The sequence below is a fragment of the Micromys minutus genome (genome assembly GCF_963924665.1).
Source record: "Micromys minutus genome assembly, chromosome: 1".
Lineage (NCBI taxonomy): Eukaryota > Metazoa > Chordata > Mammalia > Rodentia > Muridae > Micromys > Micromys minutus.
In genome coordinates, this window is record NC_137969.1 from 89,532,419 (window position 1) to 89,551,378 (window position 18,960).

Consider the following 18,960-nt stretch of genomic DNA (forward strand, 5'->3'; position numbering starts at 1 on the left):
ATATCCCCCAAGTGATGACATCATGGGCTCAGTTGGCTGTTGTTTATAAATCGCATTTACTCATTCCGAACACTTCAAGACTGATTTTTAAACAATGTCTCACCTTCTGTAGACACGTGACTGACTGCCTTTTGCAGTGGTGTGCAAGTTCCTGCTCTCAGCAGGTGGGCACAGGGGCGGGGGAGGGGACAAAAACCCTGGCATTAAAAGTGAGTCAGGAAAGCTGTTCACTGGAAACATGCTAATCTCAAATGTCTGGACAGGACAGGGTCAAGTTCATATGCATAGCCGCAAGGGCGCAGAGCTTAAATGCAGACATTTGATGTGTCGACCAGTAAAGCTAAGAGTCTCCACACCACAGGGTACTGTGGAGGATGCTGTGGAGTTTCCCCAGAAGGCTGGTTGTTTTAGAGAGAAAGCTCCAGAGAAGCAAAGGCAGCTTGTGTTGGTTCCTAGTCTCGTGTTATTTCTCAATTTTATGCTTAATTTGCTCCTTTTGGTTTTATGTATTTTGACACAGCCAAGTGTGTGTGTGGATTCCCTATAGTCCTTTAAATGCTGTGAAACTTTAATATGGGGAGATAAAAACAATAAAAAGCCATGCCTCCAAGCCCCACATTTAGTTCTTTATTTGAGCTACAGGATAAACAGCTTCAGGTTCCAATTTCGATTCCCAAAATGGCACTGCTTTAAAGCGGTTGTGCCTCCTCCCTCTGATAAAAAGTAGACTCTACCTTCAGCCTGGACGTGGGACCCTCATGGGCTGAAGAAAAAAAGTCATCTTAAAATTTTGAAACCATCATCTAATGTCCATATTGGCATGAGTCAGGGCAAATTATCATGTCTTGGAATGAACCCAAGAAAGCCCAGTCTCAGGTATGCAACCCTGGACTGGCTCGTGGAAAAATTGAAATACGCTGGCCATGGTCTCCTGTTCTCAGAATTGTTCTCTTGGTGTCCTGATACCCTAAGAATTTTTGTGTCTTTGATGCACAAAGTTCAATAGAAACACCTAAATAGATTAGTCCTGATGATGGTTAATATTTGCTACTTTATTGAATAAGGCACATTTACTTCATAAATTTTTTTAAAAAAGGAAATTCACTTTGCTGCATGTCAGTCATCCAAGTTTTGAGTGTACAAATGAAATGGAAAACATTTATTACACAAATTTAATTACAATTCTAGGAAATAAACATGCAAATCAGATGGAGCTCAATCTGCAGGCGCTGATCCTCTCCCCCTGGTTTGCAGTCTGTGCGCCTCCTGGATTCGCAGCGCCCAGGCAGTCAGAGGCCTGGCTCTAGCAGGCGGGAGGATCCCTGTTCTAAAGAACAGCGTTACATTCAGCGCATCTGGCATAGTAGCAGATCTCGACACTTTGCGCAGGTGCCTCCCTTCCCCCACCCGCGCTTTGTTAGATCTACCTCTCTAAACCTCTGCCTTCCTCGCACAGTAAGTGACCTCTCCATGGCAGAGGACCCCCAGACAGCAGTTAGGAATCAATGTGTCTTGGGCTTGTTTTGTTTTTAAAGAAAAACCCAGCCATGCTTGGTGGCATTTGTCTTTGATAGCAGCACTTGGTAGACAGAGGCAAGCAAAGCGCTATAAGTTCAAGGCCAGCCTGGTCTACACAGTGACCGGGTCTCAAAAACAAAACAAAACAAAACAAAACAAACAAACAAACAAACAAACAAAAACCAACTCCAACTGAATCCACTACAAGAGGGGGAAATCACTACTTGCAAACTAAAGTGACTTGAGCGCCTGTCGCAGCATTTCCACCACAGGCAACCTTCTTTATTAGTTTTTGTTTGTTTGTTTTCCTTGTAGGTTTTCCCCCACGGGGATCCGCACCCAGTAGCTGCCGGTTCACGTGGCCGCAGGATGAGTGCTGCCTTGTTACACCCTGGCTGCTGGGGAAGGGACCGGGCGGGCGGGGGTAGCGCAAAGGCTCAGTCCAGCTCCGACATCTGTTTCTCATCTCCGAGTGCTGTACAGAGGGGAAGAAAGTCTTTAGCAAGGGGTGGGAAAGGCACAGATTTTTTTTTTTTTAAATCACACGCACACACAATAATAAAACTAAGGCAAATTTTAAAAAATAGACAAGACGTCTGGGCAGGTAGCGGTGAACGCTTAGTGCGTTGCAGCCCCTGCCTCGGGCGGGCTGCGCGCGTGGGGTCCGGGCTGCGGGCGGGAGCGCCCGCGCGGCCCCGAGGGCGGAGGCGGAGCGGGGGCGGAGGCAGGGCGGGCGGGGGCGCGGCGCCCCGCGATCTGGCAGAGCGGAGGGAGGCGGGGAGCGCGCTTGTCAGGTTCCCTCTCGCCCCGGGGGCATCCAGCAGAGCCAGGCTCGGAAATCCGAGGGGAAATGGCAAACAGGATTGACGGGTTTCTCGCGCTCCTCGCCAGACACAGCGGCTCATTTCCATAACCGTCTGCGGCGGCGGCGGCGGCGGCGGGACCTGCGGGGACCTCGGCCGCCGCGCACCGGGCCACGCCGACAGGGCCCGGGAGGCGCGTGGGCAGCGGCGGCCGCGCGGAGGACGGCGGCGGCTGGAGCGCGGGGCGCGCGGTAAGAGCCGTGACCCCAGGGCGCGCGGGGTCGGTGAGGGTCGCGCGTGGGGCCGGGACGCAGCTGGACACAGCGGGGCGTGGGGGCGGCGCGCGCTCTCCGGGGCCGCGCGCCCTTCCCGGGAGCCGCGGCGCGCACGAGGCGACCCGGGCGGGCGGCGAAGACCCCCGTGGCGGCGAGTGGGGGATGTCCCCGGGTAGCAAGAGGGTCAGCCTGGGGCCAAGAGGGTAGGGAGGAGGGCCTGCGGGGCTCAGGGACATGCGTTCCGCGGAACAAGGCGCCGCTGCCGGAGCTAACACCTTGTGTCCCCCCGCCACCTCCGCGCCCGCCCCTGCTCCCGGCTGCGGGCGGCGCTGTCCTCGGCTCACCTCCCCGCGGGCTGCCAGGCCCACGCCCCCGCCTCTACCAGCCTCCTCGGCCCCGCAACTTTCCCGAGCGCCCGGCCGCAGGAGCGGGTCACCAAGGTCCACCCTAGCTCCAGCGGCGCGCACGGCGCGGGCGGCAGCAGCTCGGCGAAGGACCAGGGCAGCTGCGGGCTGGAGTGTGGCCCCGCCAGCCGCTGTGAGTCATAGCCTTGGAATCCCACCTTGGCGTGTATTTCCCATAGAAGGAAACTTGGTTTTTAGAAAGAGAGCGAATAATGATAGCCCTTATTCTTCAGGAGAGGCACTGGGCTCCAGCACCTTGGAAGACAACTTGCCTTTGTTCCCAGACACTTGGGCTGTTTACTTTTCCCTGCGGCCAGCGGCTGGCCGGACGATGCCCTCGGTCCAGGAAAAGGGCTTAAGGGCAGTGACACCAGTCTCCAGGGTTCGTCCTTGTGAGACCCTGGATAAAGGACCCGTCACACCCCTGCACCCCACCTTGGGCCTGGGCTGAGAAAGCTGACCCCAAAGCTCCCAGTGGGGAACCGCTGACCGACTTAGTCCCCACCACCACCACCACACACACACCTGCATTCCCAACCCCCAACACCAACAGAGAACTCTTAGGCTCCTGGGACTGCAACTGGCCATTGCATTTCTCAGGGCACCACCGGGGCTTGCAAAAAGCAACACCTGTCAGGTTTGGAGCGTTAAAAGGTTTTGTTTTACCCACCCAGACCCTCCTTCCACCATTGGTTGAACCAGCCAAACTGTTGAGATTCTGTCTGGGACCGCCTGGAGTCCGTGGGTGGGGAAGTCACTTGGCTCCTCGGGACAGAGCACTGCAGTTCTCTGAATTGCAGCGGTCATCCCATGCTGACCAGGGTTGGACTCTGTCTTCCAGCAGCCTAGAGGCGCCTTATATAAAATGCTCTGTAATTCCCAGAGGAAGAAGGATGAGCCTCCTGTCGCGCAGCTTTATGTCCCGTAGTAGCCCCCGTTAGACTCCTGGCACCCTGAGCCATCGCAGCCACTGCTTTTTAGCACCATAATGGCTTCATCCGGAAAAACCAAACTGTATAGAAATGCATGTGTGAAGATCACTCGGTGGAAATGCTCACACTTAGCCTTCAGCCAGCATCACCTCAGTGACCAAACACTGCACAGGAGTCCGAGGGCTACAAGTTAGTGCAGTAATGCTTTTGGTTTTCATCCACTCGTTTCTTATCTTAAAACAAAACAAAATCTCTGTAGTATGCATCCTTGTGACTGCTTTTCATATTAACAGTATAAATTTGTGGACTTGGATTCCTGGATTCCAGAACAGAGGGCCCATGCTAAATATGGGTGCCCAGTGCTGTACAGCCCAGCGTCTGGAGCACTATGCTTGCCTCCCTAATTGGTTAGCGTCAGTGTAAGTGACAAATAGACCAAGGAAGGCTCAATTGCAGATTCTCCTCCCCCCTCCCAAATAGTTCCAGCTCATTCATGTTTTATTCCAGCTTAAGTAAATCACTTGCAGAACCCTGCCTCTCCCATTTAAGATCTTGTATGTGACAGTTTTCAATCTGAAAAAGAAAAACTTGAAGAAATTAGATGTTATAAACAAAAGAAACGACCACACTAAGAACCATCCTGCCACAGTCCAACTTCAGATGCGTAATGATGGAATTTCATATGTTGTAAACAATGCTAACAAATCGAAGCCCTGAGAGTCTTAACAACAGACAAGCTGCTCCCTAAGTCATTAGAACATAAACAAACAGTAAGGCAGAGCAGCCCAGGGCCCATTAATGTCCTATTAAGCAAAGGTAATTGCCGCTGGGAGCCTGGAGGTGGAGGTGCCTCTCTTTCTTTAGGGGTGTGGGTTTGTAAGCCCTCTTTTGTTTATGCGTAATAAAAGTTCCGCCAGGCAAAGGCTTAGATCCTCTTCCCAGAATCCACCGCAGAAGTGAGTATGTCAGTCAGAAAGGGCCGGGTCCTGTCTCCAGCGGTGGCATTTCTGGATACAGGTGTCTTTTAGACAAGGTTAGAAAATTGGACTCTGCTTCGTTGCAGAGTTTGACAAGAAGAGTCCAAAGAGCTGAGCTTGCTAAACCGATGGAGACAGAATTTCTTTGTTGATGGCTGAAAGACTGAAATAAATGACATCTCCCAGCACTTACAGAGAATTGTTGCATACATCCTCGTGCGCACACACACACACTAATGCATGTGCACACACATATGCAGACTCACCACATGCATGTTTGCACACACTAATACACATACACACTGTGCATGCATGCACATGCACACACACATGCAGTCTAGCAACATGCACACACATATACACAGGCTAGCAGTTCACATATGCACATGTGCACACACGTGCTCAGACTTATAACATGCACACACACATATGCACATGCTCACAGCATATACACACACTCTAATACACACATGTACACACCCATATCCTCTTCCCTTAAGCCATTTTTGACATCTCTTTAGAAAGAAAAATGGAAGTGCAGGCTCCTAGGACCTAGTCAGCTATACCTGATTCTACCCTGCTCTATTCTGCAGGGCTTCAGCTGAATCCCAGAACACAGGCACCTGGTGAAAGACAAGTCAGTTGTCAGTAGCTGTCCTGGTAGCCAGAGGACTTTGCCACCTTATTGAAGCCACATTCTCCCCTTTCCCCTGGAAGTGCACTCATGTTCTAACATGTAGGGAACAGTACTCTCTGTGAGACAGTGACAAGCTCATCCTTGCCCTAGCCAGGAGGCACAAGAATGAACTGGGCTCTTGCTGTACAAGGAAAAGCCATCTTGAGCAAGCAAGCCAGGTAGCATTTCACTGACAGGTTCTTGAAAGGCAAATGAGCCAGGCAGGTCTGGATGTCCTAAATAAACCAGGGACCAGAGGTGCCAGGTCTTCCCTCTGGCCTGTGGCCCCAGGATCTTCCTGATGTTGTACCCAGCTTATTTCTCTCTGAAACCTACTCTTAACACTGTCTTGAGGGTCAACACAGCCCAATGGATGTAGCCCTGTAGTCTGGATTCCACAGGGTCAGTGTCTGAGGGCATCACAAAATGTCAGAGGCTGGGTTGCTCCCTGCAACCCTGAGGTCAGGTTGGGGAACCAGAAAAGACTATGTTGACTCTCTCGGGAAGTTCCTGCCATGCATCTGGCTTTGCAGTTTAAAGAGTTGCTGGCTGTGTCTGCCCGGGGCCTGGCTCCTGTTTAATATTCCGCTGTCTGGTTGATGTTATGCTTGGCTCCTGTGGGACTGCAACTCACGGCTGGAAACTGGAGCCAATTTTCTGTCTTCATCTCGCAGTGTTTTGACTGGAGGCAGATCCAGTTCAGGCCGATCAGGGCCGTGGAAACAACTACCAAGTGTCTGTCAGCTTCACCCCAGGAGGAGAGCATAGGGGAAGAGGAACTGGAGAGAGAGGGAAAAGCTGGGAAAGAGACAGAAACTCACCAAGTATTGGGAGGACCCTAGGGACTCCTGTCCCCCTCCCCCAGTCGATTAGCAGATCTCATCAAAGGGGTCTCCTAGGGGCTTGAATAGAAAATTGATTTCACCTTATTAATAGGAGGGAGGCTGAGGGTTCTGGCCCTTCCTCTTATGGGTACATTTTTAAGGTTGGGAGGAAACTGTATTTGGGAGGCAGAGCAGCTGTCTGAGAGAGGCTGAGGGGAATCTGAGAACAATAAGAAAAGTGGGCCTTAAAGATCCACCCTGAAATGCAGGGCTGCTGATCTCAGTGCCTAAGCTAATGCATCAAGAGCTTGCTGAGGTTTCCTTGGAAAAATAATCAGATGGTTGGGGAGCGGGAAGGGGGAGGGGGCAGAAAGTAAAAGTTTCTTCAGGCACAGGAAGATGCTGAGACCATCCTCAGGCTGGTTCCTAATCAGCTCTCTTTATCTATCCCCTCCCCCACCCCTTTCACCCCCAGATCTAAGGCTGTTAGAGATGACGCTGGTTCTGTCCATGAATAGATTCTGCGAGCCCATTGTCTCAGAAGGAGCTGATGAAATTACCGGGTACCAAACACTATGGGAGGCTGACGGCTACGGAGGTGCAAGCCCCCCAGGGCCAGCACAGGTTCCTTCTCTGGGAGACCGGGTAGCCAGCTCACAACTGGCAGGTATGGCCTTTGACCTTCTCCTTAGGAGGCGGTGTCCATTCAGACCTTGGGGCTGGGCTCCCTTGGGAAAGCTGTGGGTGTCCTGGAGCAGCATTTTTAAAGGGACTGAACTAGATACCCAAAGTTTGGGTTCCAGCTTTCCGACCCAAGGAAGCAAACGGTCCCAGGGATGTACAAGCAGTCACAGGCTCCACAGCCAGACCTCTACCCCACAGATCACAAAAGAATCTGCACCAGCTTCAAGCTGCTACTCTTCGTGAACCACATGGTTGATGAGAAAATGAAATATGTTCTTCTAGACATTAATTCTGATAGTCTCAAATAAGTTCTTCTGAGTTCTTATTCAATGATAGGTCTGTGGATTTTCTTTCTTTTTCTTTTTTCTTTTTTTAAAAAAAAAAAAAAACCGGAAATATAAGCTTCAGAAAATCTGGTCCCTGAAAAGGTCTCAAAGGGGGCCTTTGCTTTACTCATGGCTGACGTGTTAACATTTCCAGCGTGAGACATAATTTAATTACTCCACATTCTAAACTTGAATATTTAGCTTTGTATTTTAAGAGGGAAAAAAATGTTACAACTCCCACGTATAGAATTGTACCTGTTTACTCACTCTAAAGTGATTCGGACCCATGGCTCTGCCTCCTGTGTGAGGAGTCTGAGCAAGCGCTGGCATTACCTCACATAGGTCACACCCCTCCGACCCATGGATTCTGCTGTTGTCCTATGCAGACAGCTGAGATTCCAGGCGCTTGGTAAATGAAGAAAGGTGGGTGACATTTTCCTCTGACACTACTTGGAAATCTTTACCTTCCCAGGCTCACAGGACGTCATCCGATAGCAACCATGAAGACAGGTTTGTTTCTCATGACTGTGTGTACAGACAGGGATGCAGCCAACTTACGCACTAGAGGGAAAGGAAATGGAAGCATTTTGCTTTGGGAATATCTGGCAGGCCTTGTGTCATTTGTCTGTCTGATTTATTACCGCAGGATCACATTACAGGGGAATTCCAAATCCTATAAGCACACCCAAGGTCACATACTTCAAGAGGAAGTATGCAGAAGAGGAGGATCTTCATCCACCACTCGGCAGCTGCAGCCATAAAGTATGTTTTAAATAGCAGTTATTTTATTAACAGTTACGATACTTCATAGCACATACTTGAACCATTTCCAGGCATTAAACTGTTCCACCCAAGAGATAGAAGAGAGCCGTTTCTTTTTGGGGCTACTTGAATCACTGTCTTTTGGGGAGTGGGGGTGTTGGGGACCTCTACTGGATAGTTTTATGTCAACTCCTCATAAGCTAGACATCTGAGAGGAGGCAGAAGATGCTTTCGTAAGATCAGGCTGTAAGCAAGCCTCCAAGGCATTTTCTTAATTGGTGATTGATTGGGGAGAATACAGCCCACCGTGGGTGGTTTCATCCTCGGGCATGTGGTCCTGGGTTCTATAAGAAAGCAGGATGAACAAGCCAGGATGAGCAAGCCAGTAAGCAGCATCCCTTCATGGCCTCTGCACCAGCTCCTGCCATGTATGAGTTCCTGACCTGACTTCCTTCAGTGATAAACAGTGCTGTGGAAGTGTGAGCTGAATAAACCCTTTCCTCTCAAGTTGCTTTTTGATTGTGGTGCTTGTTCACAGCAATAGAAACCCTAACTAGGACAGGGACTGTGTTACTTTTCACACGTCCTTGAAGAAAGAACCAGAAAGAGCTTCTCTCACCAGAAGTAATAAAATCATGTAAGGAAACACATCTTTTTGCCTGTGATTTAGTATTCCCAGGTTGAGAGGTAGGGATGCTCTGCGGTATGATTTGTGGCTGCGAGGCCACTGCTTGTGCTAATTGCAGTAGTTGCCCAGGGGTTTTCCTGACCTCCTGGAGTCAGTGTATCGTCCCTTGGATACGTGCATAGAAAGTGCACATGCTGTTCCAGATACATCCTAGCACATGTCAGGTTTCGTTAAAATTCGGAATCAACTCCCAAGGAAGGAGACAGAGGGCTGTTTTTCTTTTCACAAACATAAAGAAACAACACGGTGGGGGAGAACGCATGAGGCGAAGGGCTGAGCATCTGAGCATTAGTTCTTCAGACCTCCACTGACCGTACCAAGGAGGGACAGCCAGAGCCCAGTGGCCCAGATGCCTCCGTGGCCCCACCCAACCCATGCATTCTGTCTCCCCTCTCTTGTTCTTCCCGGTCCTCCAACTATTGCCTTTGCCTGTTTGTAGAAAGACACCCATGTCTGTTTCTTTAGTTTCTGGGTTGTGGCTCTTTGAGCTTTGCCAGTTGCTACTGGGATGTGCCAGGTGCACTGTGATCTGAGCAGGGCAGATGGATTGCTGGGAGTTCAGTCTGCACTACGTTGTGAGTCCCAGGGCCCTGTAGGCTGCACAGCAAGGCCATGTCTGTTTTTATTTTATTTTCACAAAAACAAGATAATAATAACAGCAGTTGCAGCATCCTTCACCCAGGGATGGCCTCACACAGCCCAGGACCGCACACCCCGACTCACCCCCAGTTTCTCTCTGTATCTCTCTTTTCTGCTAGCCCACAAGACCTCTGTTTCCAGGTGCTTAGTCTGAGTTTCATTGACTACAATTTCCCTCTTACTAGATAAGGCAGATTACAGCTTTGCACGTCAGCAGTGTTCCTTGGTGGCTTCGGTCCACGCTCTGATCCGTGCCTGTTAGAACCTGTATCTCGAATCTCCCCAGGTACTAGGGCTGCGGAGACGGTTCAGCAGTTCAGAGCACTGGCTGCTCTTGCAGAGGACCTGGGTTCTACTCCCAGCACCCATTTGGCAGCTCGCAACTGAATATAACCCCGATTTCAGGAAACTAATATCCTCTTCTGGCCTCTCACGGGCAGGGACCAGGTGCTCCCATAGGCAGAGATAAGCATGCTGGCAAATGCTCATACACATAAAAATGATTTTCAGCCATTAAGGATGGCACAGGCCTTAACTCCACCCAAGTGACAGGGGCAGGCAGATCTCTACGAGTTTAAGGCTACAGGATGAGTTCCAGGATAGCTCAGGATATATAGTAGAGAGAGCCTGTCTCAAATAAATAAATAAATAAATAGTAACAAGAAAACGGATAGACTTAAAAACTCACTGTTGTAGAGTGTGGAGTGCATGAATGTGCCTCTGCACAAAGACGTGAGAACATTTCACCCAGAGAACCCCCAATCCTCCCAGGGCTGCTTCAGATTACCCCTGCAATTGCTTGCCCTGACCTCTGACAGCTCTGGTTGACTGTGTCTCCTCTTCTCCTCTGTGACTTAAAGGACTGAGCCTTCTGGCTGGGCCCTCCTTGGGTCCACACCAGTAAGTTAGGAAGCAGGAGGGCCTCGGGTTGTCCACAACAACAGGGCCAGCCTCTAAATGGGCAAAACTGTTTTCACAAGCTTCATTTCCTAAGGGTTCTCCTGCCTCTGGTTTTCAGACCATCTCCATTTTCGAGGAGCGAGCACACATCCTTTACATGTCCCTGGAGAAGCTCAGGTTCATCGATGACCCGGAAGTGTACCTGAGAAGGTCTGTTCTTATCAACAACCTGATGAAGAGGATCCATGGGGAGATCGTCATGCAGAACAGCTGGTGCCTCCCTGCCTGTTCCCTCAGTAGCCCCCCTGCCCAAGAGTGGTTCCTGGCTCAAGACTGTCCTTACCGGAAACGGCCCCGGGTGGCCAAAGAGGAGAGGGAAAAGCTCCACACTTGCTGTCTTTACCAGGAGTGTGGTGGTCACTGCCTGAACCTACCCCTCTCTGTCAATACTGGTGTTGGAAGTGCTTCGGCTGCTGGCGTGGCCTCATCTGCCTCTGCCTCCTCCTCCTCCCCTTCCTCCCCCTCCTCCTCCCCCTCCTCCTCCTCCTCCCCTCTGCCTTTGCCTAGCTGCCCCCACCATGTGGACTCTGATGTAGGCAGTGCACCTATTTACAAGAGCCAAATACCTGCCAACGAAATCTTCGTCACTAACATCAGGTCGCTTGGTGTCCAGGAAAAGGTCAAGTTCAACAGCGATGGGAAAGTAAGTCATGAAACCAGCAGAGATGGTGATGCCCTCGGCCAAGAACCTGTGGGAAACGACCCTGATTTCGAGCGCAAAGGCCAATTTTACGATTATTTTGAGACTGGATATAACGAGAGAAGCCGTGCGAACGAGTCTTGGAAAAAGTCTTTGAGGAAAAAGGAGCTTTCCCCGAGCAACAAACTGTGCTGCAGCAGAGGGGGTAAAATGTGACTGCACCCCCACCCCGACTGGCTCCTAAGCACGCACAGCATGATCAGTTTTTACTCTGGATTTTGTAGTTTTGTACAACCGATAAAATCACGCCGTGAACACACCCCGTTGTTTCACTGCCTGGGGAGCAGATTGCACAAAAACGTCTGTACAGTCAGCGTCCACAAGCCACTTATTAATGTGATTTTGCCAAGGAAAGCCAACTTCATGTTTCAAAGTATATCTTAGTTTCCTTTAAAAAAAAATCAGTAGAGTAGATAGAAGACAACACGCCCTTGTTGAATTCCCACTGCCCCTCCAAGGAGCCCGCAGCTAGCCAAGTTCAACATGCTTGCCAGTTAATTAGGTCGTTACTTGGTAAGCAAATCAATATAACCAGCAGAGGTGCCTGCTTCCATGTGATGCAGTATTTTTCCCCCTGAGTAAGAGACTGGAGGCAGGAAGCTAGATGAAGTGGTTTTCTGAGCTGTGACATGTTCGTACTGGACAGGTTGGGGCGAGATGAAGCACACCTGGCAGGACAGCCATCTAGGACCTGTGGAGACAGTTCCCTACAAGCTCTGGTTTGCCTGTGATGGGTAGTGGGTGGCTGGAGAGGTGGCATACAGGGCCATCTCTGATGGGGTGAGTAGGGGGTGGTGTACAGAGCCATCTCTGATGGGGCGAGTAGGGGGTGGTGTACAGAGCCATCTCTGATGGGGTGAGTAGGGGGTGGTGTACAGAGTCATCTCTGATGGGGTGAGTAGGGGGTGGTGTACAGAGCCATCTCTGATGGGGTGATAGGTGGCGATCAGGGCCATCTTGGGTGCCTTACTTTAACTTAATTTTTGCCAGTGCGAAAATTAAGGATGAATCAGAGTTACAGCAGGGATTTGACAAAACACAGGGTGGATCCATGCAGTTTGGAAACCTAACTTTGAACTATCGCGTTCAACTTTCGAGTTACTCTCCCCCTTTTTCCTTTGTTTATGACGCCCAGTGGCTGTGGGTCTGATATTTTTGGGTAGAGATGGAGAAGACAATGGGGAAGGCCATGAGGAACAGAGAAGGCTGCCTGGGTTCTCCATGGCAACAAGTGGTTGCTGGGTCTGGGCTCTCCCAGCTTTGGGCTGTTTTGTTTCCTTGTCCAGTGGCATCCACAGCCCGTAGCATGCATCATATTTTGACCTGTTTTTGCATCATTTCATGCGTTTAGACTCTTAAGAGCATGTGGTTTCTATATACGAATTTCGCTGTTGATTGAGAAGCACAATGTTAATAGATTATACGTGGTGATCAATACGTTTTATCTTAAAAGAATGTAAAGGTTTGTAGGTTGCAGAACGTTATTTTGGAGAAACGGAGCTCACTTGTCATTGGTACTGTGTATTTGGACAGCACACTACTCAACAAGACCTTGAGTTTGCACATTGGCAAGTGTCCTCAGTGGTACTCTGGGACTGTCCCACCAGCTCCTCATGAACTAACCCCATCTCCAAGGCCAAGGATTGGTCTGGGTGACTTGGGTCTCTTAAAACAAATATTTACAGGAACCAAATGCCAAAATGAAGAAATAGGTAAGTTCTCCCCACTTTCTCCAAGATGAAGCTTTTTAATTGTTATTAATATTAAATAGGTCTCATTCATACAGTGTATGAGTAGATCATTTTGGGCAATTGTCCGCAAGGACCAACTTTTAAAAGATGTTCCTGTGTTATGGCTGAATAGTCTAGTAATGTCTCGTCCTTTATTTTCAATATTTGATGAACATTTTGGTGTTGGAAATCTTAGTTGATAGATACCTGTACATGACTGTGTTGTAATATAGTGAGGTTTTCTTGATATATATTTATTAAAACAATCAAAATTCATTATGGTTTTTTACAAATTTTATTTTAGTGGCTATTTTTCTTTTTCATGTTTTTCTGCATTAAAACAAAACCAAAACCAAACCAAAAACCCTTCAAACTGTCTAGAAACAGTAGATAGCAACCACACAGGTGTTAGGAGCAAACCTGTTTCTCAACCTTAGGTGATTGTTTTATGAGATTTCAGATTATGAAGATGACCCATCTGTAGGTGTTTTTTTTACAGCCAGGGTATGGATAGTAATGTCCCCTTCCAACCCGCATTCTTGTTTCTTAGAAGCTAATGTTTTACTTGATAAAGAGGGAGGTCCAGTCGGAGGGAAATGGAGCCATCAAACATATCAACTATATCCTCAGTGCAGCACTCTGTGAGGATTTAAATGTGAAAGAATGCGTTTGCCTTTTTGCTTCTTTGACTCCAGCATTCCCAGATGGTGTGATCTTGGTGTGTTCATCCTGTGTTATTTTGAGGGTTTTAAGACAAGGTCTTACTACATAGCCCAGGCTGACCCAAGTTCCTCAGCCTCCTACCTCTGCCTCCCAAGTATCTAGCTCACAGCCGACACAGCTGAGTTGGGATGTTTGACAGTGCTAACCTGAGCCGGCTCCTGCATCTGCTCAGCAGAATCTGGTAGAAACTTTCCTTGGCAGCATGAGAATCAGCTCCTGTTCATCTGGGGTGGGGGTACATTTCCAAAACACTCAAGGATGCTTTTTCTAAAACAAACAAAACACGCAAGATTCTAGACATGTTCTGTCATCAGTGTCGGTGTGAGCACTTCCCGTGTGGCTCTGGACACCCAGGCTGCAGCATCTGCCCACGCAGCACTAGCTAGTTCTCTCCAGTGGCCATGGCACTGCCACAGTGACCCCTCCACTGGTTCTTTGTGAGGCTTAGCCACTCTCCTGCAGGAAGAAGCTGGATGGGATGGCAAGAGGATCCCTGGAGTTTTTCGAGCAGTCTCCCTCGCTTAATCAGTGAGCTCCAGGCCACCAAAAGACCCTGTCCCAAAAAAAACAAAAAGAAGTTTCTGAAGCACAATGCTTGAGGCTGACCTCTGGCCTCCACACGCACAGGCATGCTTGTGCACACACACACACACACACACACACACACACACAAAACCACCCATGTGTGCACCTGCACTGCACACGCTTGAACACAGGCGTGAGAGAGCACAAAGAAATTCATTGAAAACAACAACAACAAACAAACAACCCACATGTTCCTGGCTGTTCCACGGGAAGAGTACTTGACCTAACATGCACAGGGCTCTGGGTTCATCACTGCATGGACAGGACCATTCACACGCCTGTGATCCCAGATGGGGAGGTGGAGAGAGGAACAGAAGTCCAAATGCATAGCAAGTATGGCAGTGTGAAGCCAGTCTGGGATACTTGAGACCTGGTCTAAAAAAGAAAAAAAAAAAAATTCTGCTTCCCAACTTCTGCCCCCTGCAGCTTCTACTATATGTTTGTAAACCAGTCATTTGTGTCCCTTCCCTTTCAACCATGGGTAATTGTAGAAGGTGATAAAGGCACTGTGCCCTATTTATCTATCTATCTATTCTATCCATCTATCTATTCTATCTATATTCTATCTATCTATATCTATGTATCAATCTGTGGATCTATGTAACAATCTGTATCTGTGTGTCTGTGTATCTGTCTACCCTATATCTATCTATCTATCTATCTATATCTATGTATCAATCTATATATCAATGTATTTATGTATCTATATATCTATGTGCCTATCTATCTATCTATATCTATGTATCCTATCTATCTATCTATCTATCTATCTATCTATCTAACAGAGTCTCCCTATGTGGCCTTGGCTTGAACTCAGAGATCCACCTGCCTCTGCTTCCCAAGTGCTATGTTTGAAAGCATGTGCCACCATGCCCATCTGCCACCCACTCTTAAAACCCTGTTACCTGAACTACACCTTGAAGTTGTCTTAGGGTTAGGATTCAGGGACCAGGAACATGGGAGGGTGGCAGAGGCACTAAAACCAGAAATCTTCATTCAGTAACTTTTGGTAATTAGTAAAATCTCTTTGATGTGATCTTCCAAGGCAATAGAGAAGGCCCAATATCCTGTCACACAAGGGCTGGGTTCTCAGGAGCTATGTAGGAAGCAGACACCAGTGAAGCATGGCCACTCAGAAAACTGTAGCAAACACACGACACCAGTTGCTCCCATCCTGAGAACCAGAGCAGAAATCTTGAAGGAGACCTGAGCACCAGGATATGCCAACATCGGGGCCAAAAGCAGACAAGGTAGCAGGTTTCTTCCCCTGAAGTTAGGTCTCTATATCCCTCGTGCACCTGAAAGCAGACAAGGAAAGGAGTTGCTCAAACCCGTGTTTATGACAGACCCTTGAATGAATGTATACTCAAGGTTGCCATATCTCTGTTAATCTTACTAGGTCTCTGCAAAGCCAAGGGTCAGTGTCATGATGGCATGCCAGAAGAATCCATTAAAGAGAACAATGAAATTAGTATCAGATAAGAAAAAAGAAGAAGCTATGATGTATGACTTTCAGGAATCCATTTTAAGATTGCTGTGCATTTGCTTGTGCTTTCTCTCTCTCTCTCTCTCTCTCTCTCTCTCTCTCTCTCTCTCTCTCTCTCTCTCTGTGTGTGTGTGTGTGTGTGTGTGTGTGTGTGTGTGTATTCAGTCTCTCAAATACACATGTGCTTGCTCTCTCTCTCTCTCTCTCTCTGTGTGTGTGTGTGTGTGTATTCAGTCTCTCAAATACACATGTGCTTGTGCTCTCTCTCTCTCTCTGTGTGTGTGTGTGTGTGTGTGTGTATTCAGTCTCTCAAATGCACATGTGCTTGCTCTCTCTCTCTCTCTCTGTGTGTGTGTGTGTGTGTGTGTGTGTGTGTGTGTGTGTGTGTACATGTGTATGCAGCCTCTCAGATACACGGGCAATCTACAGACCCATCTAAGGTTATCTTTCCCCAATCACTCTCCATTTTATTTCTTGAGGCAGGGTCTTTACTGAATTTGAAGCTCACGGATTGGCCTGATTGGCCAGTGAGCCCCAGGGCTCCTCCTGTCTCCACCTTCCCAGTGGTGGGTTACAGGCATGTTACCATACCTGGCTGTTATACGGGTACTAAAGACAGAGCTCAGGCCTTATGCTTGTGCAGGAAGCACATTACTGATGAACGGTCATCACAAAGTCTCTGACTGAGTGGCATCTCTCTGAACCTGGAACTTCCCATTTCAGCTACACAGCCCTGGGATCCTCCTGTCGACATTGTCTCCAAGCTCTGGCATTGCAGGTACACACCGCCATACCTAGCTCTTGACATGGGAGCTGGGTAGACCCTCATGCTTGTATGGTGAGCCTTTTCTCCCTTCCCCAGCCCCATGGCTGTGATCTGAATCTGTGATTTACAGCAAATGCATTTGTGCTCTCACAATCTTACAAAGCCAGCTGCTGCTTCCTGGGGGTTACAGTTGCATCCTGGGAGCAAGGTGTATTTTCTTCATATTACAAAAATCTTTCTGTTTGAAGTGATGCTCCGTGACCCGGGGTGTTGTATATTAGTGGGAGAACTCACTTAGGAAAAGTACTTGCAAAGATTAAGTTATGAGCACTTGAATCTCGCATCCTGCCATGAAGTGCATCAGCAAGTGAGTTTAATAAAACATGCTGTTTAAAATAGCCTGTAATTTCCTGTCTCTGCATTTCCCTTCAGTATCTGTGACGGGCTGAAGAGCGATGACTAAACAGAGGGAACTCACACAGCCTTGCCTGCTGCTGGTCGCAAACCTCTGAGAGCGGCTGCAGCTTTTCTAAACAGCTCTCTTCTGGGCTGACTGTGCTTATTGGTTTATTTGTTTGTTTGTTCGTCTTCCTGTTGATCCAATTTGTTAATTCTGAAAATGCAAACCACTCATTCATAGCTTGAAACACCTGCTTTTGACCACAATGGAACTGATAAAAACACATGAAGATAAATGAATATATTCTCCTGCAATTGCCCATTTCTCAGTTTTGTTTTGTTTTGTTTTGTTTTTTAACTATTTGCATGATTTAAAGTGAGAAAAATCTGACTGAGATGCTTTACCTTGGGGCAGGGAGAACTCATGTGGTCTAGGCGACAGCTGTGACAAGCAGGGGAAGGTGGCATTTGTGGGGAAGGACCACACGAGCACCCTTTGGCTTGTGCTGCCCAGGCTAGCCTGGGGTCAATCCAGGCCACTCCAGGGGAACAGCTGGTTCTTAACCTTTGACATGTGATGGCTATCACTTGAAGCCAGCGTTGATGCTTCTGGAAACTTCTTCGGGTGTCCTCTGAGGTGACCGTGCAACTCTCTTTCTTGCTATGGGGTAGGAGTGGTGAGGGGATTATTTTGAAGGGCACCTGAGGCAGCCTTCAGACATCTCTGCAAGAAGTCAGGAAACAGACAGAAAGGTGAAGACAGAAGACACTTCTTCCCTTTATCAAATCCAAGAAGACAGGAAAGACATCAGAAGACTGAGCTTTCTGGGCTTGCCTTCCTTTCCCAGCCCTGGAAACCATGTCTCGTGCTGTTCTCCAAGTCTGCAGATATCACAAACCTCTCGGCGCTGAGATGGAGGCGTTGCTCCAAGACATCTCTCCACTCTGTTCAGGCAGGGACTGGCTTGTGGGCTTGTAATAAACTGAAGCAGTGTCTTAAAGTGAAGGCTCCCAGAGACGTACGTGTTTAAATGCTTCGGCCATAGGGAGTGGCACTATTACGAGGTGTGGTCTTGTTGGAGGGAGAGTGTCACTGTGGGGGCAGGCTTTGAAGTATCAGATGCTTAAGCCCAGGCTCAGTGGGTCAGGGTTCCCTCCTGCTGCCTGAAGATCAAGATGTAGAACTCTCAGCTCCTTCTCCAGCACCATGTCTGCTGCAGGCTGCCATGCTTCCTGCCATGATGAAAATGGACTGAACCTCTGAACTGTAAGCCAGCCCCAGTTAACTGTTGTCCTTCATAAGACTTACCATAGCCATGGTGACTCTTCACAGTAACAGAATCCTAATTATGACAGAAGTTGGTGTCCGGGAACTGGGGTGTTGCTGTGATAGGCCTGACCATGCTTTTGTTTAGAGGAATGTGGACATTGAGTCTCTGGATCACAAAAGCAGTGGAGTGCTTTAAGTGGGGCTCAATGGGCCATACTAACAGGAACATGAAAGACAGTGGAGCTTTGAGGGTGATTTGAACTATGGAAGTCCAGCTCAAGAGGTTTCAGAGGAAAAGAATATTAACACATGGCCTAGAGATTGTCCTTATGATATTTTGTCAAAGAATGTGCTGTATTTTGCCCTTGTCCAAAAGTCTGCCCGAGGCTGAAGTGAAGAATTTTGGATTAACTGCAAAGGCAATCTCAAAACAGCTTAGTAGTGACTCTGTCCTGTGGTTATTAGTGACCACTCTTTTTCCTTTTTAATAGTTTATTTTATGTGCATTGGTGTTTGGCCTGTATGTATATCTGTGTGAAGGTGTCAGATATTGAAGTTACAGACAGTTGTGAGCTGCCATGTGGGTTCTGAGAATTGAACTTGGGTCTTTTGGAAGAGCATTTAGTGCTCTTAACCAATGAGCATCTCTCCAGCCCCCATGGTCACTCTTATGCAGATCTAGAATGAGCAGGAACAAGCTGAGCAAGGAAAAATAGGAAAGGTGCAATTTGAGGAGAAAGGGGGACACTGGGAAGTGGAATGGTGCACTACTGTGTTCACAGAGATACACAGATTAAAGGAAAAAGCCTGGTGTTAAAGGGAATAAGCAGTGT

General features: G+C 48.4%; 1 protein-coding gene across 1 annotated transcript; it reads left to right on the forward strand.

Annotated features, from left to right (window-relative positions):
- The first annotated feature begins 2,493 nt into the window (after window positions 1-2,493).
- On the forward strand, window positions 2,494-11,816 carry SERTAD4 (SERTA domain containing 4). The gene is made up of 4 exons (XM_080933740.1): window positions 2,494-2,572; window positions 6,885-7,076; window positions 8,066-8,181; window positions 10,527-11,816. The coding sequence occupies exons 2-4, from the start codon at window positions 6,902-6,904 to the stop codon at window positions 11,322-11,324; spliced, it is 1,089 nt and encodes a 362-aa protein (XP_080789866.1). The 5' UTR covers window positions 2,494-2,572; window positions 6,885-6,901; the 3' UTR covers window positions 11,325-11,816.
- Window positions 11,817-18,960: the final 7,144 nt, after the last annotated feature.

Excerpts from the sequence above, each read along its gene's own strand:
- SERTAD4 (XM_080933740.1), top strand. The coding sequence starts at position 6,902 with ATGACGCTGGTTCTGTCCATGAATAGATTCTGCGAGCCCATTGTCTCA. Across the intron at positions 7,077-8,065 it reads AGCCAGCTCACAACTGGCAG|GATCACATTACAGGGGAATT; the intron begins GTATGGCCTTTG and ends TTATTACCGCAG. Across the intron at positions 8,182-10,526 it reads TCGGCAGCTGCAGCCATAAA|ACCATCTCCATTTTCGAGGA; the intron begins GTATGTTTTAAA and ends TCTGGTTTTCAG.